We start from the raw sequence: 27,002 nt of genomic DNA, 5'->3' as shown, positions 1-27,002 counted from the left end.
CAGGGCCTCCCGGAAAGCGGGGAAGGATGGGAAGAAGAGGTGAACCGGGTAAGTGAAGCCCACAACCTGTTTTGTTTCTTGTCTTGCCCTTCCTGTTCCATGTCACCAACTCGCTCCATCACGCACTTGGTGACTGGAAGAGTCGTGTAAGAGTCGTGAAAAGCCTGCGGCCTGGCGGGTCAGGCCTTCAGGCTTTAGTTGGCCCATCTTCTGATGTTAACCTGGCCCATGTGGTAGCACTAACATTGTCCAGATGTCAGTGAGCACTAGCAGCTGCTCAAGACCAGTGAGTGCCAACATCTCTGCCGCATGATTTGGAATGATAAATCCTGATATGTCGTTCAACCACCAGTTTGATGTCTGGACGGTCGTAGCTGTGTCACCACTTTCCACGTTAAACTTTGAGTTCAGTATCATAATGCTGCAACTTTGTCTTAGAAATAGGAGTATAGGAATTAGGAAACTGTGATTCACTGACATGGACTATTTACTTGAGATTTAATAGATAGCTGGACTTTCTGTATGGTTTGTTCTATTTGCGCCTGCTCTTTACTCCTTTCACCTTCTACCTCTTAAATATGTACCACTCAAGTTTCTGTTTTTGCCATTGGTGTCAAGTTTAAGGTTAATGTTGCTTTCACTGCATTGCTTTTTGACTCTGCATGTTTGTTTAGTGTCTGGCCCAGGAGGTCCTTGTCCCAGCGTCTAGACACAAGCAGCCCTAATTGACTTGGTCTCCATGCCTCATAAACTCCAACGCCGCTCACCCCTCCTTTTTTATTTAACATGTTTCTAAAATGCCGTTTCTCTTCAGTCAACCAGGAAAAAAATGACAGCTCATGTAGATTTGGGCAGCTTTAGTGTAATATTTGGATAACCTGTCTTTATACTGTGGCACATAGAGGAACTCTGAAGTAGAACGCCCACTAACGCCCATTCCAAATTCAACCAAAAAGTTAGGGGAAAATAGTTTTAAACTTCAAACCACCCTTATGAGATTGTGTAAAACCTGGTTCACGTGGCAGTAGTATTCTTCCCGAATCTCAACAATCGCAGGACAGACCTGATTCTAGTAATGGCTCCAAAGATAATCTCAGCACATCATCATGCCATGTGGGGCGTCCTCAGGCTGATCTTTGACGCTTGGAAGGACGACCGACCTCAAATCAGGGAAATTCAACATGTTGGATTTTTTTTAGGCATCCCTTTGTGTTGCTGTGTTGCTTTTGCTGTGTGGCTACACAACACACACTGTACGTGCACAGCTGTTATACCTGAGATTTTTTTCTCAACCCATGTGGGGTCTGTCATAGTTTGGAAGTCGGCCGACCATTTGAAAATTTTGTCGTGTGCTCCAGGCTTAAGATGTCTGAGACCACATAACATTTGTAGAGTTTATTTCCAAATGAGTACTAGCAGAAGAACTTCAATAATACACACTGGAAATTATGGGAAGTAAACTCTCCCAGGGTTTAGGGTTCGGGTATATTCATTACGAGAAGACTCCAACGTCTTCATACGCCTCACCAGTTATCTATTTTGTTTTTGTGAACGAGTATTATCAAAGGTTAACTTACTGCATTTTAACACTATTGCGTATGATGAATAATAAGAGAGCTGCTTGAGCTGCTACACTGGTGCAGTAGCCCCACCAGAAATCTGCTAAGCTCCTTCAATATTTACCTCATATTTTAAAATTGTTTTCCTCACCCCCATCCTATGTATTGGTCAAGGAGTCCATAAGGTCAGGAGAGAAGTAAAATACTGGGTCCATCCCTGTTCGTGAGGTGTATTTATTTAATTTGCAGATTTAAGGACCACAGTTTGAGAACCACAATAGTGATAATTCACGAACCAGGACTGAAATGCATTCTCTCCCATCAAAGTCCTGACCTGACTTCACAACCCAATGCAACCCATTAAAATGATCCAGACGTGTGTTTATCATAACAGCTTTACCACAAGCTCCTTTGGCAGCCGATCTCATGAACTTGTTTTGTAGCATGTTTAGGTGCCCGATTGTAAACAAACCACAATTTATGTTCAGCCAACAGAAATGTGCACATGATTTTCTAATGTCTGTTTTTGTCTCTGTTGCAGGGCCTCCAGTAAGTAAATTTCCATCTCACCCAGTAAGGTAGTATTGAAGTTAACTGTGGAGTGTGATGACATGGAACATGTAAAATTCACATTCAGTGGGTGTGTATTGCTGTGTAAAATATGCAAAACGTCACAAAACATGTTGCACATCTGCACCCACACAAGTGGACCACCAATGGAAGTGTGTGCATGTTAGGGTCAGCAAATAAGTTATTCTTCCCTGAGGGCTCATATATCATTTTTACACACATACAGACACACACCATTCATGTTCTTACCGGACGCAACCGCAGTCTTCCGGTTGGAGATTCAAAGACTCAAAATTCCCATTGCCTGCAACACATCATTGTGGTGTTGAGGCTTGATTAGCATATCAAGAAGATTTAAACAGTGTAGGTGGCGACCCTCTCGAGTAGAGTGCATATTTTCTTTGCATGGGCCCATGAAGGTAAACTCATGCCAACGCCAAAAAGTAACATAACAAGAAAGTAACATAACATATCATAATTGGCCTCAGGTCAATAAACTTACCCAAAGTGCCAGTAAAGAGGTTACAATTGTAAAGTTGTTCACTTTTTCCTAAAGTATGCTACAGTGGAACGTCTGAGGACAAATAAAATCTGTTGCGGCTTCTGGTTTGTTGCGAAACATTTCTTCCTTCTGGAAGTACAACTGTAGCTATCATAAAATCTGTACCTGCAAATAACATTTGTGAAATTCTCATGCAAGTGTACAAGTGTATCCTCAGAGGCATCAGACTTGAGAGGGTCCACCGTATCCATTCGTACATTCACAGTGCAAATAGATCAAAATCCTCATTTTCATTCAAATCTTACACAATATTCCAAAAATTGTCTGCATCCCTGTTCTAACCTGTTTCAATGCTTCATCCTTTAATCTCTAACCTCACCAGGGCAAGGCGGGACGGGATGGATACCCGGTAAATTGAATTTGTTCTCTAGCCTGTCACTCCTCTCTTGACCCAATCATGAAGAGCTCTTCTGGACCCCCACCCCTATTTTCCTTATTTATTTGCTTTTTATAGCCCTGTTTTCCAACTGTGCTGTCCCCCCATCTCATATGACTTTCAACACGTAATTTATCCTGCCTCGCAATATTTGAATGCAAACACATTACGTTACAAGGTGTCTTTTGACATGTTCATTGTGGAAAAAGAAGAATGGGAAGACTGTGGGAAGACCCTACCTACAGTACATAATAGATTAATTTGCTTTCACAAGAAAGTTATAGGGACAGACTTATCTTTAAGTGGTCCCAAGTCTTTTAGGAGGCCCTAAACCCGTCATTAAAATTGATTCTAAAATATTTATTTTATTTGAAGCAACTGTTATTGTTTTATAACAAATTCACACGCTTTATGAAAAAATAAAAAATATCTGAATTGTTTTGACTTCTTCCTCCTTATTCCCTTCCCATGCAATAGACTATTACATATTGTTAAGGCACAGTTGAGGGCCCCCAAATGGCTAAATATGCCACCTCAGTTTTTGCACGATCCTAAAAAACATCATGGATATTGGCTAGAAATACATAAATGCATCAACATCTTATGAACCTGCACTTAGGGCATTTTTTTAATTTAAAAATTACAGATTTTTTTTTTCCCCATCCACTATATTGCAGCTTTACCAACAGCTAGGAGTCGAGTTTTGTGCTCATGTGGTGTGTACTAGTTTTCATTCATCATTTTTACCGCACTAGTAAGGTTTTGAGCAGTACTTATGTCTTTTGAAGCCTTTTGAGCATTTATTTGATATCCTAATACTGTGTTGAATTGTCCTACCAGTGCGGACACACTAGTGTCTGGACCTTAGGCTGAATAGCAATGATATTGAATAAATGCTCCAGCTGCTTTCCATACGAACACAATGTTGTTGTTATTTAAAGGTGATTAATTTATAGAGAGCTCCACTTGTGGCCCATTGTGTGCTGCACAAAATAAGCAGTGTGGTGCATGGACGGCCATGATAAATTGAAACGGTTCTCAGTTCTGTTGCTTATTTGTGGTTTCAGCATCATCAAATTGCCATCGGAACACACCGATATACGCTCGCCATGAGTGAGTTCAGATTTTATAAGCAGATTGATTCATCACATATACGTAGTGTTTTAGTGCACGCGAGAGTAGGTAAATTCAGCTCGGATTATGCGAGACAACCTGTCTAGCGTCTGGCCACAACGGTTGACTGCACACAGTCATCGTACTTGTGTTACCTGGTGTGTTGCTCTGTGTGTCGTCTGATTGGCAATTTTGGGAAGTAGATGCCCCGAGGGCTTTGTAGGGGTTTTCTCCTGGTCCGATTCCCAGTCTGACTGGCAATGCAGTCAACCTGACAGGAAATGCCTGTTGCTAATTACATACAGTTGGAGCAAAGTCACAAAGTGTGTGAAACATTTGTTTGTGTTTGTCTGTGGCTCAATTCGTCTTTGTTCAATGTCTTAATCAGCACGCCCTTAAAACAGTTGAAAACTGATTTTTCCACCACTTAACATTGACATAATAAGGCAAAGTCTCAGTAAAATGCAGTGCAGAAATGCAAGGGTTAGATTATTGTAGTGAAGGATGTATAAAGATTTTCTGCATTATTATTTGCTTACACAAGATCAGAAAAAATTGAAACAGATTCAGCATAACATTTCCTCTTGAAAATTACTTAATTACTGATTCAAATCCTAATCAATTGCACTTTTTCCAAAGCGATATCATGAAAATGAAGTAGTATTATGTATAAAATGTAATGTACTGTAGTTCAGTAGTCATATTTTTTTTTAATAATGTATGCCCAAACCCCCTTAACAGACTATTTGTGGTGTTGTCACGCTATGTCCAGTGTGACTGCGGTGTGCTTTACTGAACTTCTGCTGAAATTCTTATGTGCATGTTGGTGGTCAAGTATCTTAAATGTGTCACAATCGTTAGTACGTACATGCACCTCTTCCCTCAAATTGGTTGTAACAGTTGATGCCATCCTTTGTGTGACTCCACTTGTGTGCATCCGTGATCATGTGTGTTGATTCTTCATGTCCGAGGCCATATTTCTTCCCCATTAATCACCGCTGAGAGGCTTGAGGCTTCCTGCTGTCAAAAAATCGACATCTAGCAGACTGACAGGACTCTGTAAGATGGAAACCACACACCAAATGATTGCAATTGATATGCGCAGTCACCACCGGGGTCAGCGTGTTTATACAACAATGCCAGTTTGTGAGCGACAGCGGGGCGTGGGCCTCCATTGTTGGGGCGCTCTTGGCTGCTGAATGCACATTAAAGCCAGACGGTCAGCCAACAACATGCCAGTCATGGTTATGTTCCAAGTACACTCTGCTGTGCTGTCCATTTAACAGGTCAATGTCATGTTGCACAAATTGTGGCCATGTTCTGCAGCTTTAAGTGCTGTTGTTGTGGAAACTTGAGTTGTTGAGTGAGAGGAGCACATACAGTAAGATAACATGGAGAGGAAATGAGCCCTTGTTTTAGTATCACATAATGGCGCCTTTGGAGCTTCATGTGTGGACCGCAGCATAATGTTCAGTGGAGATGCTTGTTCTGATGCGTAGATCAACTTTTTAAGGTGCATTCTCAACAATTACACCCCACTGACTAATTGGGGGGCTGCACTGTTGGCAGCGTAGTAAAGAAGGTGAGGACTCCCCTTGCACTGTTTCATTGGGACTAACATTCACAAACATGTGGCCAATTTAGTTTCCAGAAAACTCTTTAATGTCCATAAAAGAAGTGGGAGTGCTGACCATTCATGGAAAGCTCTAAGATAGACATACAAAAAGCTTAAATTTCCTTCCTCCCTTTTTTAAATGTTCTTAACATTAATGACTGCTTCTCTGTAGACATTTATTAGTTTCCCCTTGTTTTATTTCATTATGCAGGATGTTCATGATGCGGTAAATGCACACTATACAGTACATCCAAATTTGTTATTATTGGCGTTATATGGTAGAACTGCACCATTGTCCTAGCCGAAAATAGCATATTGTTAAATTATTGCCTCTGATCTGTCAATCTGAGCTCATAACTATTTTGATCAAAGCAGAATCTTTCATACAGTAAGTCTATGGCTATATGCTGTGGCCTGTGATTTTTTATAATCAACCACACATTCCATTGTATTCCATTCCAGAATATGTCTTACATCTGTCTTGGTGTTATAACTAGTATGCAAGTACACACTGTGCATTTTAAATAAACATCTTGTGTTGTACGGTAGCACTGAGTGATTACAGACCATTATACGTTTGGGACTAGGAGTAATTGGGGTTTTGCCTTCATACGTCATTACAATTAATTCAACATGTGACTCAAGTATGTATAGACAGACTTTGACTTTTAAGTTCACATGAGGAATGGATGACTGGATGGATTATGGAATTTGCCATTAATTCTTGGATTCAGATTTTTTTTAATGAATTGGATTCAGATTCTTTGCAGTCCAGAGTCCAGATCACCAAATTATTTTCTCCTTTGATAGATTTTGCCAGGTTTTCTCTGCTGTCACCTTCACCTTTTTCAACCATGTTTGACACATGACGTGGTATGGTATGCTTTGGATCAGGAGCCGTGCCTTTCCTTCTGCATACTTTTCACATCCCATCATCATTGGTTTCCAGTCAAAGAATCTGATTCCAGTACATGGGTTGATCTTGATGCAGATCTTCTTCAATGCTCATGAACCTGTTTGTTGTAAAACTTTTCATTCACATCTCCACACTGTTTGTGAGATAAAGAGAAGGATTTTGCTTCAGAAGAAAAAGATACTTCCATTCTTCCTCTTTTCCTCCTCTATTTCTATTGATAGTACCCATGAGTGTGATAAAGTAGAGGTCATGCTTATGTAAACTATTCAAGGCCAGATGGTGATGGTCAATGATGGATTCCAGTTTGCTTGAGTTTAACGTGTGACCCAAGGGAGCCTGTAAAAACAGTTAGCTTAACATTGTGTCTGCTTGTTAAAGGAGGGAAGCCAGTGTTGGGCATTTAAGTGTTTTCGGAAAGTTTGATCCAACTTCATGTTCAAGTGGTCTTTAAGGCTTTTGAACTGTAGAGGCCCTTCAGTGACTGCTTTGCTTTTCTTCCCTTTTTTTAAACACAGGTTAATATGATGGACAACTTTCACTGCCGTTTTTTCACTTTCATGGGTTTTGACATATAACGTGCTGCTTGCATGCCGTTAGTGAATTTTCTCTCATTCTTGTTCTCATATTACAAACAGATGCACACTAATTTGATATGGCCCTATCCGATTTGGTGGTGATTAAAACAGATGGACTTGATAAGGGCAGTGTCACTCCAAATTTTTCTTAACATCACAATTTATTAATCACTCAAACGCATCATGTGAGCAGGAAAAATGAACCTCGCAATTCTGAGAGTTACATTGCAAAATTTAACAAACAAAAATAATAATAAGAAGAAGAAGAATGCGTCATGTCACATGACCCTAAAAGTTTATTGTTGCAATCGCAATAAATCATCAGATGTATATCAACTACCCGGAAGCATTGTAAAATTGTCATGCATTTATGCATGCATTCAACTGTCACTCTGGTTCAAATGAATGGGGCAGGATAAATTACTTATTTTAAGCCTTAGTTTTTTTATCTTGAGCCTTTTCATCTGTTTTTTCTCCTCATCTGATGTGCCTGCTTCTATTGTATTCCAATTATTGTATATTGATTATGTGTAATTCATCTAACATTTAATAATAGCAGTCATACCATTCCCTCTTCTCAACAAGGGATGGCCCTTTGATTAAGTTGAATTTTTTTCATATTAGAATCAAAATGTTCTTAACTCCTGTTTGTTGCCAGTGTCATACTAAGCAGAATAATGCTGCCTGACTGTAGCCAAATAGTACACTCCATTTGATGTTTCAAGACACAATCAAAAGGCAATTCCACACAATTGTCAAAATGCTTAATGATTTATTAATTGATTTTTACGCCCATCCTTATACTTAACCTGACATTTTTGTTTGGCTGAAGTGTTAAACAATTTTGCTCAACTGATCACATAGGCAACACAAACACAGTGAAAATTTGTTCCAAAATACGGATGTTAGACATAACTTTATGTGCAGGGAATCTCATGGTGACCGCTTACCGTTTTGAGAGTTAACACCTTTTGCCCCTCCAAAGAATGAATAAACATTCTTTCCTAAAATGTAAAACTTCTCTAACAGCCAGCACATCTCCCCCAAATGTGTGTTTTATTCATTCTCTTTATCGGCCTCCTAACAGGGTCCACTTGGCCTGGATGGTAAACCAGTAAGTAGACCATAAATCACAAATACAGAACATGCTTCAAGTCTGCATTAGGCATGGTTGAACTCTAACTGTGTTTTAACTCCTTTCAGGGAATACCGGGTCTCAAGGGAAACCAGGTAGTCTGTTCACACAGACACACACGCACACACCACACACAACACCTGTCGTCTTGTTCTTGGCTCACGTCAGTGCCTGTCATTTGCACCAAAGGAATTCCCATTTTTGGAGCAATGCCTCCATGTGGGTGTTTGGTCTGGAACCTCATCAGTCACTTTCGCTGCTCCTAAGGGAATGTTTCAAGTCCAGTAAACCACTGACAGTAGCCATCTTGTTTTTTGTATTACCGCCTAAGTCGTCCAGAGATTGGATGGACGGGGCTGGATTTGGTCAAGGTCAACTGCAACAAGTGGTGAAAGCCTCGTTGCACTTCAGCTCTGAGTGCCATTCATCAAACTTTCCCTGAAATGCTGCCCCACACTGGGACACCCTTTGGTGTTGCGGGGGAAACCGAGCGAAGCACAGCAATTAGGTTACACACTCGTGGGAAACATTTTGCATCAGGGGACATTGAAGGCCCCCTGAGCTCTGACTTTTCATCTGGTCAAATGTTAAAACCCCTTACCACACCGTGACCGTTCATAGAACAACTTCCTCTCCAAGCACCATTATTGAGCTATTTTGGGCCTGCTGCAATCGATTTGGTCTTAAAAGGGACTATAGAAATCTTGGCTACATAATAATGAATGGTGAAATTTCAATGGTTTCAAATGGTTTCAATTACATTATTGAACTTGTGTTCACATATACGTGTTTAAGGTCATGTTTCTCAAGAGGATCAAGCGTGAAACATTCAGTTTAAAGATTGACATTCTTGGCCATATTAAACGAATCTGACACAATGTTTAATTATTTAATAGCTCACACTTGTTGAAGTTATTTATTTTACAAATCAACTTGTCAGAAACCGGCATTTTTGATGGACAGGTGCCGTCATCTGATGTCCTGGTCATGAACTCAAAATGAAAAAAGAAAGGGTCTCCATTATTGTATCCTACTGGGATACGTTCAAGATTTTCTTGTATGCGAGGCAGAGGTTCTCAGTTTTGTTTGCGCAAAAGCTTCTACCAATAGTTTTTCTATGGCCTAATGGGTGTTTTTGCAGTAAAATATATTTGAGGAAACAATTAAGGTTTGAATTTAAAGTTAGGGAAAGTAGATTAATTGATGTTTTTTTTTTCTTTTAATGTTTTTTTTAAACCTCTGGCTTCCTCCCACATTCCAAAAGTATGCACATCAGGTTAATTGAAGACTCAAATTTTGCATCTGTATGAATGTGTGTTGATTGTTTGTCATTGCCCAATGACTGGTTGGCAAACAACAATCTTAATGAGAACAAATGCTTTAGAAAATAGATAGATGGACATCATTTACATATTTCTCAATGACCACTAAACTGATTGTTCCATTGTTTTAGCCATCACTCATTAATTTTTTTTTATATATATGTTCATTGTATAGGCCGTGGGAAACAGAGTAGCCGCCATGTACTGTGAGAAAGTTCAAATACTGCCTAACTTTGAGCAATCCACTCTTTCTCATGACAATGAGTTTCTTAAAATTCCTTGACAGACTGATTTCTTTCCTCCACTTTAATCTCACCAATACAGTGGATCTTAAAAAGGATTCTTGAAAGATGCTGCGTCAAGACGTAATATCTTCCTATGGTGAAATGTCTTCAAAACTGTTTGAAACAAGAAGCATCACTCATTGCCTTAGCTTGACATTTGATGAAATGCTCTCAAGTGCCATTTTCGGATACATGTTGCTTGTCTGATCAATGATTTATCTTGACCATCTGTCTCCACTTATCTCTTCCCCTCACCACAGGGACCAGCAGGGCCCAAGGGAGAAAAGGTATGTTTCACTATGGTCCGACAGTAACTAAGCACTTTTTGCATGTATCTCACATTAATTACCAGACACCACCATGATTGCAAACAACTGATTGGATGTTTTCTCCTTCGCGTTCATTGGGCATCCATCAAAGGAGCCGAAGATTACATGTAGAAATGTGGGAGCTCATGTGTCTCGACACATTCTCACGTCAGGGCACTTAACAGGTTTACAGACCTCGATGATAGCCAGATGTTTTTTCCCGCTCTCTGAACCACTGGCCAAGCCGAAAACAATTGTGAGCGATGCGAGAGCTGGCAGAGGGGCATCATGCATGGGAGGATATTTCGTAATTACATCCATCCAGCTGTTAATACTAAACTTTGGCTTGATAAACTCGTGCGCAAAGTACAACACAATTGACAATTGAAACAGCATCTGTCAAGGTCTGATAGCAGCAAATTGCAAACGTCACGTGATGCTAAAATTTGGAAAATCAGCACCGTTCATTTATTTCATGCTCGGTGATGAGAGTCTCCAATTTGTCAGCAGAGAACTTCAGATGATTTCAACTGGAACAACATCCAGCACTTGTTTGGGGAAACATTACCTTCTTTACGTATATACTATTTTGCCCAACTGCATTGCATAGCTACTGCCCTGTACAAAACTATAATGTTTTTTTTTTATGTTTCCAGGGGGATCAAGGAGACATTGGACCAAGGGTGAGACACCTTTCTACTGTTGCATAGAGATTTACACACAAATGTCATACAAAATCAGACAAAAGGTGATTTTCCAGAATTTTTGAACAGTCTGAGCCATCTAAACTAATCAGAGCATTGCACAAGAAAGTGAAATTCTTGCTCAGCTGTTTAGGGTCTGGTTGGTTAAAACTTGACTCATGGATGAGCCTGAAGGCCTTTTGGATCGAAATTTATTTGTCAACATAACCTTATGTAGCTGCAATTGGCCCCCTTTCGCAAAAAAATGGAATCGAACAATCACTATGCTTAAAATGTTTCCTGCAATTCCTATATGCTTTTTAATTCAAACTTTGTGTAAATAGAAGATCAGATAGCTGCTTGGATGACTATTTGATGGTATTACGCCCCACTTGTAACAAGTTGAACAAACATTCTAAAATACTTCTCTGTAATCATCTTGTCCAATCACATATGACATTTAAAGGATACATGGCATGGCAGGCGCTTTGGCCTGACCTATTCACACAAAGGCTGACGTAATGAATTTATCAAGCAATTATAAAACTGAAGTTTTGTTTTTATGAATAATAAAAGTATCATATTAAGAACTCAATGTATTGTATCTAAAGCCAAGCAAAAGTTTCCTGTTTTGAATAAATCATTTTCTCCAAAGAGTGAAAATGCAAACTCAAACAAGACAATTTAACAGACCATCACAAAGTGGAAACTAAAGACCATCTTCGAATGGGGTCACACCAACCACAACAACATCGTGTTAACATTCCGGCCTCAGTTCTCAAAAGTCACATGGACAGTTTTATGTGACAACTCTTCATCAAACATCAGTAAAGTAAAATCAAGGTGTGCCTGTGTGTGAAATGATTGGACAAATGGCAACTTTACCAAGTCCTACTTCCGGCAGTCTTCTGCGGGCAACTTTAACATATTTTAACATATTTTCCTTTTTGAGATGCAATCAGGCAAACAACTTTTTCTCAACCAAATAAATTACACAAAATGAAAACATTGCAAAGCGAGGAAATGTGTTTACCTTTTACATTTCCTTCTGGAACATCACCAACACTCATCTGGCTTCTCAGATGAAGTTTAAAATATCCTCATCATCTAACCATGATAGCTATAGTTGAGAAATTATGATAGCGCATAAATACAGACTAGCCACAAAAGACAAAACAATAGTTGTGGGTGCGCCAAAGTTGCCATCTAGTCTCAAACCAAAGTGTTTTTACATTCTGAAATGACTTAGCTTTGTAGTGTAACTGGTCCATGTTGTCAGTCTTGCCTTTTCATATGATAGCATTCCACTCACCATGCCATAATGTAATTATCTTCATGCAGTGTGGCTTTAAAAAAAATAACCCCCCTGTGCTTTACCCAGTGAATTCTTTGATGGCCCCACGTACTCGATTAATGCAGAATGTTTGCCCTTGTTGTGCCTAGAATATCAGGCTATGAAAATAAAAGAGGGGATCACCCTTTGAGGTAATTGTGCAATACTTGGGGTTCAAGCGCATGGAGCCAAACTGCTTATTTTGGCTTTACACTTCCTTTTTCAACACATAGGCATTGCACACACTGGAGCAAAAGCCACCCACACATTTCCTAATTCCTTTATAACTTTACAATAATACTTAAAATGTGTTTGAAATAACACCTAAAGCTATCTGTATGCATAATATTTCCATTGGTCTGGACTAGAAAATAATTTTTGAATCTTTGAATAAGTACAGCAGCCCCAAAACAAGCTTGTTTCAGAACAAACAACTCACTGCTTAGATTCACAGTGGATTGGTTTCCAACTTGAATATCACGTTTTTTCCGAAAGCATCAACTAAAACATGTACAGTTACACCCACATTGACTCATATCCTTGCAAAATCTTGGGCTAAGGTGCCTTTTTATGTGTTTGATATGTATTTATTGGCTGGGAATGACAAGAGAAAGAGGCAATGTTTATAAAAATGTAATTAATTGATGTGCAGCGTTTTTTGTAACATTTTAAAAATGCTTACTGCTGCCAATGTTATATTTTTCATCATTTTAGATATAAATGTATATTCATTCATTCATTCTGATGACTACCGTAATTTCTGGCCTATAAGCCGCTACATTTTGCACAAGCTTTGAATTTATTGTCTTCGGTGCAGCTCATCTATGGATTTTTCATGATTTTATGATTTTGTAAGAGGATTTGTTTTGGTAATACAGGTAACAGAAGTGAGGACATTTCGTTTAATTTAAAAGACCTGCTTTTTATAGTCCGATGCGGCTTATACATATATGAACAAAACAGGATTTTCCCCTAATCTTAGCTGGTGCAGCCTTTATTCAGGTGCGGCTTATGGTCCAAAAATTATAGTAATTGTATAATCTAAAGCATTCTTATCAACTATCAGGGGTGGCGCCAGGCATTTAGAGCCGTGTAACAAAAATATCCCTTTGGGGCAGGCCACTTCAATGTGGCAAGTTGAAAATATAAGCATCCTTCCTTTTCTCCCCCTGAGAGTGCCTCTGTCAACTGTGCATTTAGAACATTGGCTATGACTGTATAGAGAAAGGATATGAATATTTTGAGAGATGTTGAAAACAATGATGTTAAAAATTATTAAATACTATGAGTGATATAGTCCCGTCTCTGACTCGGCCTGACTGGGCGAGGCCAAAATATGGCCAGAAACCCAGGAATGTAGACGGTGCCCACCTCTGATAATCTTCAGCTAAATATTACACCCAGTGCAGTTGCACGGTCGTTATTTTCCTGCCATATCAACAAAGTGGCCTCCTTTGCTGCTGAACTATTTTAAGAGGCAAAGAGAAAATTTGCAAAACGGGAAATGACAATGAATCTCGGTCAACGTTTCACTTCCTATCAATCGATCATTTTGAGTACCTTTGTCAAGTGTCTTGGGAACTAATGACAATTGCAGGATAACAGCGGCATTAAAACATAATCAGATGTCCTGAAAGCACCGGCAACCCCGCACTAAAGGTCATGTGCAGTGCAGGAATAAATCGGCCTGCCTTCATAGCGTCCAATGCATATGGAGGAGATTGTCACTGCATGTTTAGGTTACTTTCAGTTGAGTTGAAAAACGAGACGCCATATTCCAGTTTCATCCTCGACCAAAGCATTCCTTTACCCCCCACGGAGTACACGGCACGTTGGTTTAATGTCTTACTATCGAGCTATGGTCTGTTGAAAATGAGGGATAGGAGAAGCCCAATGTGAAACAGATACTTATAAAGCATGTAAGGAAAATGTGTGTGAGCTGCATCACCAAAAGAACACATTATAGGCGACAGACAAAAAAATGGGGAAAGGTTTAAAAAATGGAGAAAAACGTCAGACTGAGTTGCACTCTCCACACCCCTTTAATAGAAACCTGGTGAAGATGACGCATCTTGTCATCTTGCGGTTCATCTTTTAGGCGTTCTTTATCCTCCTTTACGTTTAGTGGACATCTGAAAGGAATGCAAGCAGGGAAGCTTAACTGATGCTCTTCAGTTGTTGCTTGGTTGGTTGGCCTCCTTCAAATTGGTGCTTAGTGAAGCAACCATTTGAGAAACATCAGACAAGCATTTCTCTGACTCCAAATATTTATCGACTGTTGGATTGGAACGTCCAGTCTCAAAACCGAGTCCATACAGATTGAGCCAGTGTTTTACTTATTTTCCAATGATATTTTTATACATTCCAGACAACAAATGATGATTTATGATGCACAACGCAAATACATGTTGTCCTTGACGTGAGTTAATAGATTTGTTTGGGTTCTATTTTTTTGTGGTCATGTCATACAATTCTGTAGCACCTGTTGCAATGCAGAATTAATAAATTATAGGAATACTGTAACTGCTCCATTGACTTTGAATTTCTGGAGAAAAAATGTCTCATAGTTGTTTTGAATGTTTGATGTTTCACACTACAAACAAGCGGTCTCAGATTTCAATGATACCAAATGGGTAAATAAAGGCTAACTAAAAATAAATCCATTCTGCCGTTCATACCAACTAGTGGTGTTCAATCACAAACTTTTATTGATATAATGGGCCAGGTAAGTCAATAATTAGTACATATGGTATGTCCACCATTTGCAGATGATGTCTGCGCCATGCTGAACATGACTATTTTGTGTACATTCTGTAATATTCTGCGCTTCCTTCTCCTCGCCACATCCGAGGTGCTCACCTGTCACTTCCTCTTCTCAGGGTCCACCTAACTACAACACATTTGCAGGACTGCACAGTAATCAGATTCTCACTGTCAAGGTTTGTCCTTAGCAGTGAACTCTTGTTTGCCTCCCACCGGTCACTGCTGTCTGTCGGGCTGCTGATCTGTCTCTATGTCGGTCGGGAAAGGAGAACCATCCTCCCTGAGAGATTTCTCTTGCTCTTGCTTCGGGTTTGCTTATCACCTTCCTCTTATTCCCACAGCTGTTCTGCTTCCAGAATCCCTCCCAATTCAAATTTCCACACTGATTTGTCTTTTTATCGCAACCTCCCGACTTTATTGCTGCTTCTCTACCTTTAACTTTATGACTTCTCCTTCTTCCTCTGTCCTTCTCTGCATTGGCTGCATCTAATGCTCCTTCTGTAGATGGTCTATCCAAGATTCGATCACGGCTTTCTCTCTGGTGACCAGTCCAGCACCTTTCAGAGACGTTTTCTGAAGGTATACCACAACTAAGGCATGTGTGCTCTTTTAACATTTAAACTAAACTATTTCATGCCATTTTAATCACCTCTGCACTTTTCTTTTCCTTAATGTTCAAGTTGAATGCTGTTTTGTTTTTAAATCTTTGATTCTAGTTCACAAAAATCCTGCACTTCCAAGTCTATGTTATAGCATAACAGAGAACAATAGCCAGTCCTGTCTGTCAACTTAAGCTATGAAGGCCCAGCATTGATATGGAAAGCACTTATTGTTTTCTTCACATACTGGTGATCGTTGCTTATTTTGCTATCTATATCCCAAGTGTTTCAGTTTTGTGCTTTTAATTCCTCATTCTTCTGTTTGCTGTATCTCATCAGGGCGACCAAGGGCAGGCTGGACCTGCCGGCCCGCCTGGCCCCCCAGGTCCCTCAGGTCCCAGAGGCCCCCCTGGGAACACTGGCAAAGATGGACCTCGTGGACCACCAGGAGAGCCGGTAAGAGCTTTGATATCATGAGACCATCTTACAAGTTACACCTGATGCACAAACTGGCACACTCTCAGCAATGAATCAATCGTGGGGCCCAGAGACTTCCAGGACCCTTCAAAAGTCTCGTGGAAAATGATCAGTAAAGTTTTCTTAAGTAATAATTCACACACACTTAAAAGACTCATCAAAATGATGGTTTATCATAATTGTTTTGCATGCTTCCCCCTCGCGTCTTCAGATGCACTATTTTGGTTTAGCTACATAAAAGCAGCTATTAATATGATGCAAGGCAGTTCCATACCTCTGCAACCACCTGCTCACAATATTAATTGTGAAGACATTTTTCACTGTGTAAATTGAAAGTGAGCATCATCTAAAATAAATAAGGCTGTTGTTATTGGCTCTCATTCTTGAATTGTCCAGTGACTGTGTACAGTCAAGGGAGAGAATGGTAGCAAGTGTCCTTCAAGTGAGCTCTCCTGGCTTCATCTTTTTTATATACTACAGCAGCCACAAGTTTCTTGTGCCCATGATAGCATCCACCCCAGACCCCTCCCTCTAGGATCCTGTCTGAGGAATCAGTATGGCACTCCTGTCTTGAGTTCTCTGGTAGTTTGCCTGCCCCACCAAACAATAGCTGTGCCTCTCGCCCGAGGCCGTTTATGTTTTCCAAGATAACTTTCCCATAGCTCAGCTCATACTCCTCTACACGGTGGCAACAAAGCTGTGGTTAAAGGATGGAAGACGGAATAGTTTTGGTTTACTCTAAGGAATGACTACTACATAGTATGTTCCCCGTGAGTGGCACAGGAGCACTTAGGGACTGCGTCGGTGTGTTGACAATAAGACCATGAGTGTAAACAGAAAAGTAATAGAGAAGGTCCCTCGACATAGACAATCAACTTTCCATGCTGATTAAAGGAATTGCAAAACCCCAAGCTGTGAAACAAAATTTGCTGTCACAGGGGGCTTTGCCATGTTGTGTGCAGATGTCTGCTTTCAGAATTTTCTGCAAACCAGTCTGCGCTCGATCCTGTCACATATATCATGTAATATTTGATGGCTGGAAACAAGATTAATATTATTATTTTTATTTAATTTTTAACAAAATGTATTTCTACTCTGCTGTAAAAACTGCATAAATCCGAAAAAGCCTTTCATTGTTTGTTTGTTTTCCAACTTCAGTCTATAAGACTTGATACAAGATTGATGTCAACACGTGTGTGTGTAAACAGTGTTTCATGCAGGTGGCTTATAACTTAGTATAGTAGGATACCTCTCATTCTGTAGGGGCTTTAAACATGAATTTAGTAGGTTATTTTTAGCATTTAAATAGCACATGTTTGTGTGTATGTATGTGTGGGGCAAGTGTGCTCTGCAACATTTTGAGTTGGCATTGGCAAGCTCATAAGATGCTCTGCCATGCACGACTTCATAACAGATGTTGAGCAGCTCAAACAGCCAACCGGCCCTCACAAATTGGTGTGTTTACTTAAAGCGAGCCTAATTGCTGCAAGAAATGGGATATGGCAGTTAGCATTTGCATTATAGCTGTTCTATCTCATTCCTCATTTTACACAATTTTATTTTAACGTCCACAGCGTTGCAGTTTTTCTCAATACTAAATGAAAATATGTTATGTGCATATACAGTTGGCTGAAAAATGGAATGACAACCATCAAGACATGTTTGCCTGAACTTAACTGATGTGGTGATAAGATATTTCCCATTGGTCTGATGATTATAGCGAGCACTCCAGCGCAAATTGTGTTTCAAGTGTCCAGCTGCTTTTAAATCTGCTGAAGGTCATCGTTCAACATTCATCAGTCCCCGTTAATGGGACACTGGTGGATTGTTGCTCCATTTATCATTAACAGCATCCTGCACTTGCAATTCGGCGTTGTTTTCCTTGTTGAATACTGCCATCTAGTGGCCATGTTTAGAGTACGACCAGTCCAAGTGACTCGTTCTAATTCTTTTCCGATTTGCCTTTAGGGTTTTCAAGGTCGTGATGGCGTTGAGGTGAATATAGATCACATTCTTTCGTTTCTGTTTGACTCTTATGCAAACTCATTTTTATTGCTGCCTTGTAATCATTTTTATTTGCCTTAACTAAAAAAAGTGAAACATTTTTGTCGTAACATTTCTGCTTTAGGGACCTCAAGGATTGCCCGGGAAGTCGGTGAGTGTAATACTGACTTACACATTTGGATACTACGTGTCCGATGCTCTGTACCTGCATTGTGCAAGTGGTTAAAAAATAAAAAGATGAACACGGAATTGGTTGTTTTTCACTCTCAGGGAGAAGATGGGGAACCTGGATATCCTGGACCACAGGGTCCTCCAGGACAAAAGGTACATACTAGATCAAGAGATATTGTATCAGTTTCCCCACATTCTTTCCCCTGTCATATGATGGACCACATATGGGATTTACTGTGTATGAAATAGGGCGAGGCGGGAACGGGAGAAAAAGGCGAGCCGGGCATGGATGGACTGCCAGGATCAAAAGTAAGACATTCAAGCAAAGGGTCAACTCCAAACATTAGGATTGTATTTGCTTTATGTGTTTTGTGTGCATTTAACAATATCTTTGTACCACACAGGGAGATAAAGGAGAAGTAGGAGAACAAGGCCTACAAGGTCACATGGTGAGTGTATCACCCAAAAGTAGTTTACCAACCGCCTTCAGCATGAGATCAAAATTGCTTATTTGGTTCTCCTTGAGGATTCACACTCATTACAAGGCATCATGTATGCCAGAATTGGAAACCTTTGCACCAAGTACTAAAAATGGGGGAAAATTGCTTGACTCTCCAATTACCACAGTATTTATTGATATTAAAACAACTGAATGTATTTGTCACTGTATATTATTTTATTGTGCTTTGCATTTTGTAAATTCTACTGTCTCTGTGTATATATATATATATATATATATACAATATTTATAAGTATCTATATGTATCATTTTTAATGTTTTTCTAGGGTTATCCTGGTGAAAAGGGCAGTTCAGGCACCTCTGACATCATTGACTTTAATGGCAAGCTTCTTGATGCGTTCCAGGTGAGAGAACAACATGCTGTCAATTTTAAAAGAAATAAAATAATGCAATTTGAAAGTCAATCAAATCAAGTTTATTTATACTGCCTTTAATCTCAGAAACCTCTCAAAAGGCTTCCATTACCTTTACATTTCCATTTTGAGTGTCATGATGTCATTACATATCAAAGACAACGTAAATGAAAAGAAGCAAGATGGTCATGCTGCATGATATCTTTGTTTCACAGGCCATCAACACAATCAGTGTTTCGGTAATCTGCAACTGTTTTTGCATGGGTGTTGGTGGTGTCAGCAGTGACTAACACACACGCTGAACAAGCCTGAAATGTTTGACACCGTACTAAATGTCATTCTTGACACCATATGGGAAAAGCTTTAATTAAGAACTTGTCTGCTGCCCATGTGGGAAGAGCTACGAAGCTCATATCCATTAGAGCCAAGATCACCAAAGCATGCTCATGCGGAAACATCAACAGTATTTGTCACGTTGACTTAGAGTGTGCTTTCATACCATCTGGTGCCTCACAATATATCAAGCAGCATGGTGTTTCTGTGTGTTTGAACATCACTTCCCTCTCGACACACCCAAGGCAGACTGAGCAAACCGTGTATTTAATTTAAAATTTGTTTAATTTTAAAAAGCCATCATATGGTTTCATCCTAAATGATGATGAGGTTGGAATTTAAATTTATGTTGAACAGCATTGTAATATACTGAGACATTCTAATATTTGTGTTGCCTTTTTATATTCTGTGATAATGAATTAAAAAATTGTTAGAATCAACTTGATGATGCTCTGCAACATTTAAACCACAACCAGATAAGATAACCTCTATCAGTCTCCACATAAAGATCATGTTATGTGGATGTCTTCTGATTGAGTGTACTCAGTGTTGGGTCTAGTAAGTAAGTATACAATATAGTATTCTGTAGTATGTTTTTTTTGGTAGCTACTGGCTGCAGCTCCGCATTCTACCATTAACCAGCTCACAAGTTTACATGGCAGAGAAGTGCTGGTCGAAAGCATAACACCATTTTTTTGTTGTTGCGCGTTTTACTAGGGCCCACCTGGACCACCTGGCCCCCCAGGTCTTCAAGGAGAAAAGGTAGAGCAATAATGATGATAATAATCATAATATAATCATAATCACAATTTAATCATAGTCATCATAATAATAATTTATCCACAATTACATGCTGGTATGTTTGTTAAGGGCTGACTTTACTTTAGGCCATAATCATTAAGAGGTTCTTTTTTTTTTCAGGGAGAGCTTGGTTTACCTGGTACCGCTGGAATGGATGGGGAGAAGGTACAGAAAAGAAAGTCAAGAAATGTGTTGTTTTTTGGTGTTCACCATATATGTATACTTTTTTTCCACTAGGGATCGAAAGGTGATGTGGGAGAAATAGGACCACAAGGTGAAAGAGGAGAAAAGGGAGAGATGGGCCTTTCTGGTCCCACGGTAAGTTGTGAGAAAATACACTTACTAGTCCGTTCTTTTGGTACAGCAGCTCAATCTACTGAAATCCAATAGAAGAACTACTCTGTATCGCCAACTCTGTCGTTAAAAACACATAAAGCTCCCTTTTGATTGACATAGCCAGAGAGTTAGTCATTAAACAATATTTTTGCGTTGGTTATTGGTATTTGATCTGTATTGTTCATACTGAGAGATGGTTTGGTTCAAGTTCATCTTGGGCTTTGTCACACAGGGCATGGATGGACAGAAAGGAGAGAAAGGTGACTGCAGACTGGATGACAACCTGGTCAGTGGACCGTGCACATTCATTTTTTTTCCCTCTTTCAGTCTTGACTATTGTTTTTTTTAAATAATGTATCCTAAGTAATTCCCAAAAAAGTTGAATGTAAAAGCTTGAGTTGTCAAAATAAGCCTTAACTTGTATTCACAGAATGATGAGGCAGAAATCTAAATGATGACTGATGTACTGCGATCGATTCCTCCCTCACCTGTGATTTCACACAATGCTCCTTTGATTTTTATTGACACAGGTTCAAATGATTTCACAGCCAGGCCCACCAGGTCCACCAGGAGTTCCTGGATCACCTGGATCCATGGTGAGTGCTCTTATCATTATTGCATGCAGCAGAAGATTTAAGCAATTATAGATATACTCCTTTTGTTTTTCAGGGTCTGCATGGAATGCCTGGTCCAAAGGTAAGCATGAAAGGCAACCTTTCAGGTATTTTGTGGCTGCCATGTTATGTTGTTTGGTGCTTAAATTCCTTTATTGCAATATAGGGAGAGCCAGGATTTGGGATAAAGGGGGAGAGGGGGGACCCCGGTTCTCCAGGACCCAAAGTGAGTAACGCCTCGCCAATGCAAGCATAATGTTAAGGAACCAGACGTGATGCAGCAATGATAAGGTGCTTTTATGCTGTAATCGCAGGGATTGGACGGCCTTCAGGGTGCACCTGGATCCCCGGGCTTAGTGGGTCTTCCAGGGGCTAAAGGAGAAAAGGTAGGTGGCTGATCACTTCTACAATTGGAGCACCTATCATTGTAAAACTAAGACATTCGTCATGTGTACCTGTTCACAGGGCAGGCCAGGGGAACCTGGACTTGACGTGAGTTGCGTCTCAATGGGAATTTCGAATTATCCTGCACAGAAGCTGCCCTCTGACCTCTTTGTTGATCTCTTTGCAGGGTTTCCCAGGCCTCATGGGAGAGAAAGGTGACAGGGGAGAACGGGGAGATAAGGTTGGTACAAAAAGAATCCAGAAATATTTTCTCAAGCAGCAGAACCAGTGATATTCTATTGCCACACATTAAGTTTTGACACACTTACAAAAGCAGTGAGATCCAATGCCAAAGCTGGATCAAACTTTAATGGCGCATACAGTAGTGTGCTTCAGAATGTATTTGGCCATCACTCAAGATTTATGCCTATATTCATGCCTGCCCAAAATTAACAGCAGTGCTAATCATTGTAATGTTACTGTAATAGTTGAGACCCCACTATATAGAAATCTCTATCTGTGAAAGTTCTAATTGATGTACATTTTACAGTGGGAGGGTGACTAGTAAACCCCATTAGTCACTAAATAACTAACCCTTTTAAAGATTTTTTTTAGGTTTTGAATGTTGTGCGAAATGTATTTGTGACTCCTCAGAGAAGCTCGGTGAGCTGCATCAAATTTAGTTGTAGGAAGGTGAATTCAGTTTAAAATTCTGTTGAACAGTCAAATGTTGAAACCTCTCCGACAGGTTCATTTGAAACATTTTCATATGTATGGCATCATTTTTGTGTAAATGAACTCGTATGTGATTAATCGTAGATGTTGGTTGCTTGAAGTGTTTTTGTCTTTGTCCAGGGTGACAGAGGAAGTGTTGGGAAGAGAGGGCTGAAGGGTCAGAAGGGAGAACAGGGTCCTCCAGGCCTGGATCAACCCTGTCCTGTGGTACGAAGCCCCAGATTATTGACCACTACTTAATGTATCTCTGTCGTGTTCTACTTTTTCATGTTTCTCTTTGACTTCAAATTCCAATTTTCTACCTCTCTGCAAGTTTCTTCCTCCAAGTTGTGAATGTGTAACTGACTCTTGCTAACAGGGTTGTGATGACAAAAAAGATCTGTCTGTGAAAGGAGTGCTTTCTTCTCCTCCACCTCCTGTTCTTCCTCCTTCCGCTCCTGTGGCCCTCTGTCCTGTGGTACGGTATCTCTGCTCCTTCCTCTGCTGGCAATCGTGCGTTTATTTCACTTATGGGTCTTTGTTGACTTTGGTTGTTTGGTGACACTAGGATTAATATCCACAAAAGTCTTAGTTATACTTGGGGAAATGTCATTTGTAGAATGAACCAAAATCCAGATATGATTGCTACCCTGGCAAATTTTGATTTTTTATTAATCGATTGGGTATCCTCTGGCTGGAAACGAAACTACACCTAAATCTCAATTTTACGCGAACTTTGAGGTGCAGAATTTGGGAAACGCGTCAACCCAAACGGGCGTTGTATGGAAAGTTTTGTTTTGTTTTGTTTTTTAGAAAGACAGGTTTTTCTCAAGATGAGACCGATATGAATACTTTCATTGTTTTAACCTGCGCAACTCAATTGTAAAAAAAAAAAAAAAAAAAAAAAAATTAAGAGCGAAGTAAAAATAAACAACTGTGATCATGTAGTTTCACAAATGCACACACCCTCTTCTAACTAGGGCGATGGCTGTGTTCAGTAACCAGTAACAATACAACTCATGTTAAATGGTCAGCACACACTTGGCACCGGTTTCAGTGCTCTGATAACTCCAAATAAATAACATTTCCTTACATGTGTTTCTTTCAATCAGAAACCTGAAACAGTGCTAAAACTAAGCTGTAGTTGGACCTGGGCCTCAGTCTAGGTGGAGAAAAATATGAATTGTTCCAAATACCAGTCAGTATCAGGGGAAAAAAAAACCCTTAAAACTTCTGCTAGAAGAAAATAATAAACTTGAGGAAAAGTCCACCTTAATTTTCTTAGGTTATCAGGGGCATTTTACAAAAACCTTTCATTTGAACAGGGGTGTGTAGACTTTTATATCAACTGTGAAAATTAAGCCAAATGTTTCATTTTTGTACATTTTGTGGCTTGTTGATGAAACATTTGTCTGTTGTTGTTACTGCGCAGGGACGTGATGGGTTGCCCATACCAGGCTGCTGGCACAAGGTAAGGAATCTAAAAGGGCATTCAGTTTACTGTGAGCCAATTCCCCTTTAATGACAACTAACTGGGAGAATTACAAACCCCAATTACCATAATGTTACGTTAAGACGTGGAGTAAAACATACATGGAGATACTACTATTTTATGCAATGATTCTTAAATGCTAAAGGCTTAAATACGCCACAAAGACACGAAATTCAATGATTAACTAATCTTATTTTGTATACGTATATTTGATCATTTATATGCATATCACTGTATGAGTGTGTAGTTCTAACATTTTGCACATTTGAAGCCGTGAGTTGAAACCAAATGGATTGTAATAATATTGTGATTACTAAGCAACTAATCGTTTCTCCCCTTTTTGCTTCCTTTGCAGTGATGACTATGACTAACCAGCCGCATGGAGTCTGTACATAATTGTCTTGGTATATATTGCAAGTGATTACCAATATCTTTTCATTTGTTTGTTTGTTTGTTTTTAATAAACATTTTTATATAATATATTGAAACATGGACAACTTGGCAGTAACCAACCATGCTTTGAAAGAAAGAAAGCTGAACTGGATGTGGGATTCTTTGAAGGGCAGACCAGGCACAATGTGCTGAAATCTCACTACCTTACTAACCAAGTCTGACTTGCTCGGCTTGATGGATGCTTGAATAGATCCCCGCAGTGGCCGATGAAGGAGTGTGCATCACTCTTCTCGTCCTCTCTGTTTTCCGAAAGGAGGAGATGGCCAGGCAGAAGCTTAAACGCAAGCGTCTTATTCAGCCTTGAAGGCGAGCAGGACTGACTGCTGGGGAAAAGGACATTTAAAAGGGCCGAGGGCACGGAGGCAGATTGGCCTTTATGGAGCAGACCCCGCCCTGCACAGCCTCTGTGTCTTACTGAAAACTTAAAATCCTCCAATGTGGAAACTCTCCTGAAGGGGTCGTCAAATCCACTTCGGCTATCCCCTAAAATCTCTTGCTGATGATGTAGTGTGACGTCACTGGCACATAGGGAAGGATTCAGCCCATGTTATGATTTGAGTTGTTTGGCTAGGATCTTCTAAAATCCTCTGTAATTAACTGCATCATCTTAACCAATGTTGTGGATGAAATTATAGAAATAATAGCTTTTCAAGCACTCTTATAGATTTTCAAATGTTTCCTCTCCATGTTTGGCAGTGGAAATCTGTTTGATGTTATATTTTGCATTCCCATGCATGCCATGTTTATTGACGGAGTTGAAGGAGCCGCTACAGTATTCATAGTAAAGCATCATTCAATGGGGCTAATTAGCTTCATTGTTTTGCTGGTTGAGTTTTAACAAGTTTAAAACCCACCGTGTGTAATTTAGTTTGACTGATCGTGGTGATTTTAGCCCAGATGAAGACATTTTTGTTCTCTCTTGCTGCTGACTTGTATGTTTTTATTTCTTTTTTTAAAAAAAAAAATATTAGTCATTAGAAATTGATGACTGAGGAACTAAATTATTTCATTTTGGTCAAATGTGTTTTTATTAGAAACTAAGTTTTATTTACTGATCATACACTGGCTTTCAATGCCAGTAATGCTGCCTTTTGTGGGCCATGTTTGAATAGTTTTTAGTCCAAGTAGATAAAGGGCTTTTGTAGGTGTGTTTTTGTCTTGGCCACACATTTACAGACTTATTTTGCAAAATTCCTAAAATGTGGCATAATTATTCAGAGATACAGGATAAGTAGAATTATTTTTGCTACAGGTTTACAAAACAGTGATGATAACACAGCTACATTTTGTAAAAAAAAAAAAGTACATTAGATATTGTAGAACATCAGTAAAAGAATATTTTTGTTCTCATGATTGACAATTAAAATTTGTTTCTTTTAGTTAGTTATGATGCAAAAGAAAATGCTATGGCGTTGAAATGTTTCCTTGTACACCACAGTAAATGGCAAACAGAATGTTCAAGTACTAGTTTTATTTTATTTGTAAAGCTTGGACTGCAATTTGCTAAAAAAAATGTATAGATGACCTACTTACTATGACGGACCTGTTTTTTTTTCTCATTATCAATAGTCAGGCTCTAAAATGTCACAAAAGCAAGCGATACAAGCTTTATACATGTGCCAAATTTCTATACTGACGCAACAACAACAAAAATCATAACAGAAGGATTTATATGTTGAAGTCAGTTTACGTGTACATAAACATTTGCGTATGTGGTTCTGCTTGTATTTGAAAGGCTTTCTATACACGAGAAGTTTCCTGTAAGCTATCATATATATTAAACATGATCAGAGATGCAAAGCAATTTACAGTCACTGCAAGGCATAAAGTGTTGCCATTTGACTGGAAGATGTGTGGTTATCTGACAATTAACATCGGACTAAGATTTGTTTTGCAAGTTCTATTCATTGTAAGACTTAATGCAGTAAGTAACTAGCACAATGTCTGTTCTTTGGTGTTGTAGCCAATAATATCACAGTATTAGCTTGACTTTGTGACAATGTTTGGTTGTGTACTTGGTTGTAAAAGAATGAAGCTATTTTTGTAATTATTGTCTAAATATGTTAAACTTGGGTCAATTTAACTTGACTGAAATAAACTATGGGTTTATGCTTTCCTTTTCCTTTCATATACATTTCAATTGATTTAACATGAAGCCTTTTTTTGCTCCAGCTTTACCCTGCGGCTGCATCCATTACTCTATTTTTTGTTTGTTGCATGAGTGTGTTGAGACACTTGAATGTTTTATTTTAAATAATCTCGCACAAATGTGCAAAGGGCATGGACATCAAAGGTCAATGTTGATCTCAAATTTCCAAATTCTCTTGAACTAATGTAGGGCCCGGGATAAACTCTTCATATTTACACTTGCCCTTTTGTTACTGATTAAAAAGTTAAGTCTGAGACTCAATCACTGGTAAGATAATAGTTTGGTCTACAAAACTTCATCATAGAAAAGTAACATTGGCATTTTCCTGAACTGTTAACATCAACTCTGTTTTTAAATATCAAATAAAGCTGGTGTGAAAAAGATCATTTTGTTTTGTATTTGGGGCTGTGAGTTGTTCATAAATCAAAATTTGGACTTAGTTTGATCCACCCTTTTGTCACTGCAGGAATTTTTTGTGAGCAAAACAG

The 27,002-nt window shown here is 39.3% G+C and overlaps 1 protein-coding gene across 2 annotated transcripts in view; it reads left to right on the top strand.

The window, feature by feature from the left end:
• Nucleotides 1-26,493, top strand: part of LOC148404437 (uncharacterized) — a 99,463-nt gene extending 72,970 nt beyond the window's left edge. The window contains exons 3-32 of one of the 2 annotated variants that reach the window (XM_088382424.1): nt 4-48; nt 2,101-2,108; nt 3,014-3,040; nt 8,374-8,400; nt 8,490-8,516; nt 10,288-10,314; nt 10,992-11,018; nt 15,619-15,693; nt 16,053-16,169; nt 18,159-18,185; nt 18,319-18,345; nt 18,465-18,518; nt 18,615-18,674; nt 18,770-18,814; nt 19,152-19,229; nt 19,454-19,477; nt 20,289-20,333; nt 20,493-20,537; nt 20,610-20,690; nt 20,941-20,994; nt 21,239-21,304; nt 21,378-21,404; nt 21,489-21,548; nt 21,637-21,708; nt 21,788-21,814; nt 21,894-21,947; nt 22,562-22,648; nt 22,800-22,898; nt 23,853-23,891; nt 24,619-26,493. In XM_088382424.1, coding sequence (XP_088238550.1) covers nt 4-48; nt 2,101-2,108; nt 3,014-3,040; nt 8,374-8,400; nt 8,490-8,516; nt 10,288-10,314; nt 10,992-11,018; nt 15,619-15,693; nt 16,053-16,169; nt 18,159-18,185; nt 18,319-18,345; nt 18,465-18,518; nt 18,615-18,674; nt 18,770-18,814; nt 19,152-19,229; nt 19,454-19,477; nt 20,289-20,333; nt 20,493-20,537; nt 20,610-20,690; nt 20,941-20,994; nt 21,239-21,304; nt 21,378-21,404; nt 21,489-21,548; nt 21,637-21,708; nt 21,788-21,814; nt 21,894-21,947; nt 22,562-22,648; nt 22,800-22,898; nt 23,853-23,891; nt 24,619-24,669 — 1,502 coding nt within the window. In that variant the 3' untranslated portion in view covers nt 24,670-26,493. Of the gene's footprint in view, nt 1-3; nt 49-2,100; nt 2,109-2,975; nt 3,041-8,373; nt 8,401-8,489; nt 8,517-10,287; nt 10,315-10,991; nt 11,019-13,429; nt 13,442-15,202; nt 15,291-15,618; nt 15,694-16,052; nt 16,170-18,158; nt 18,186-18,318; nt 18,346-18,464; nt 18,519-18,614; nt 18,675-18,769; nt 18,815-19,151; nt 19,230-19,453; nt 19,478-20,288; nt 20,334-20,492; nt 20,538-20,609; nt 20,691-20,940; nt 20,995-21,238; nt 21,305-21,377; nt 21,405-21,488; nt 21,549-21,636; nt 21,709-21,787; nt 21,815-21,893; nt 21,948-22,561; nt 22,649-22,799; nt 22,899-23,852; nt 23,892-24,618 lie in introns of those variants that run through there. The other variant, XM_088382433.1, reaches the window with a different exon arrangement.
• The last annotated feature ends 509 nt before the right edge of the window (nt 26,494-27,002 follow it).

Source organism: Syngnathus floridae, chromosome 1 (genome assembly GCF_059516105.1).
Source record: "Syngnathus floridae isolate MCC-2025c chromosome 1, RoL_Sflo_1.0, whole genome shotgun sequence".
Classification (NCBI taxonomy): Eukaryota; Metazoa; Chordata; class Actinopteri; order Syngnathiformes; family Syngnathidae; genus Syngnathus; species Syngnathus floridae.
Note: the sequence above shows the minus strand (reverse complement) of the source record. Positions and strands in the feature narration are given on the sequence as shown.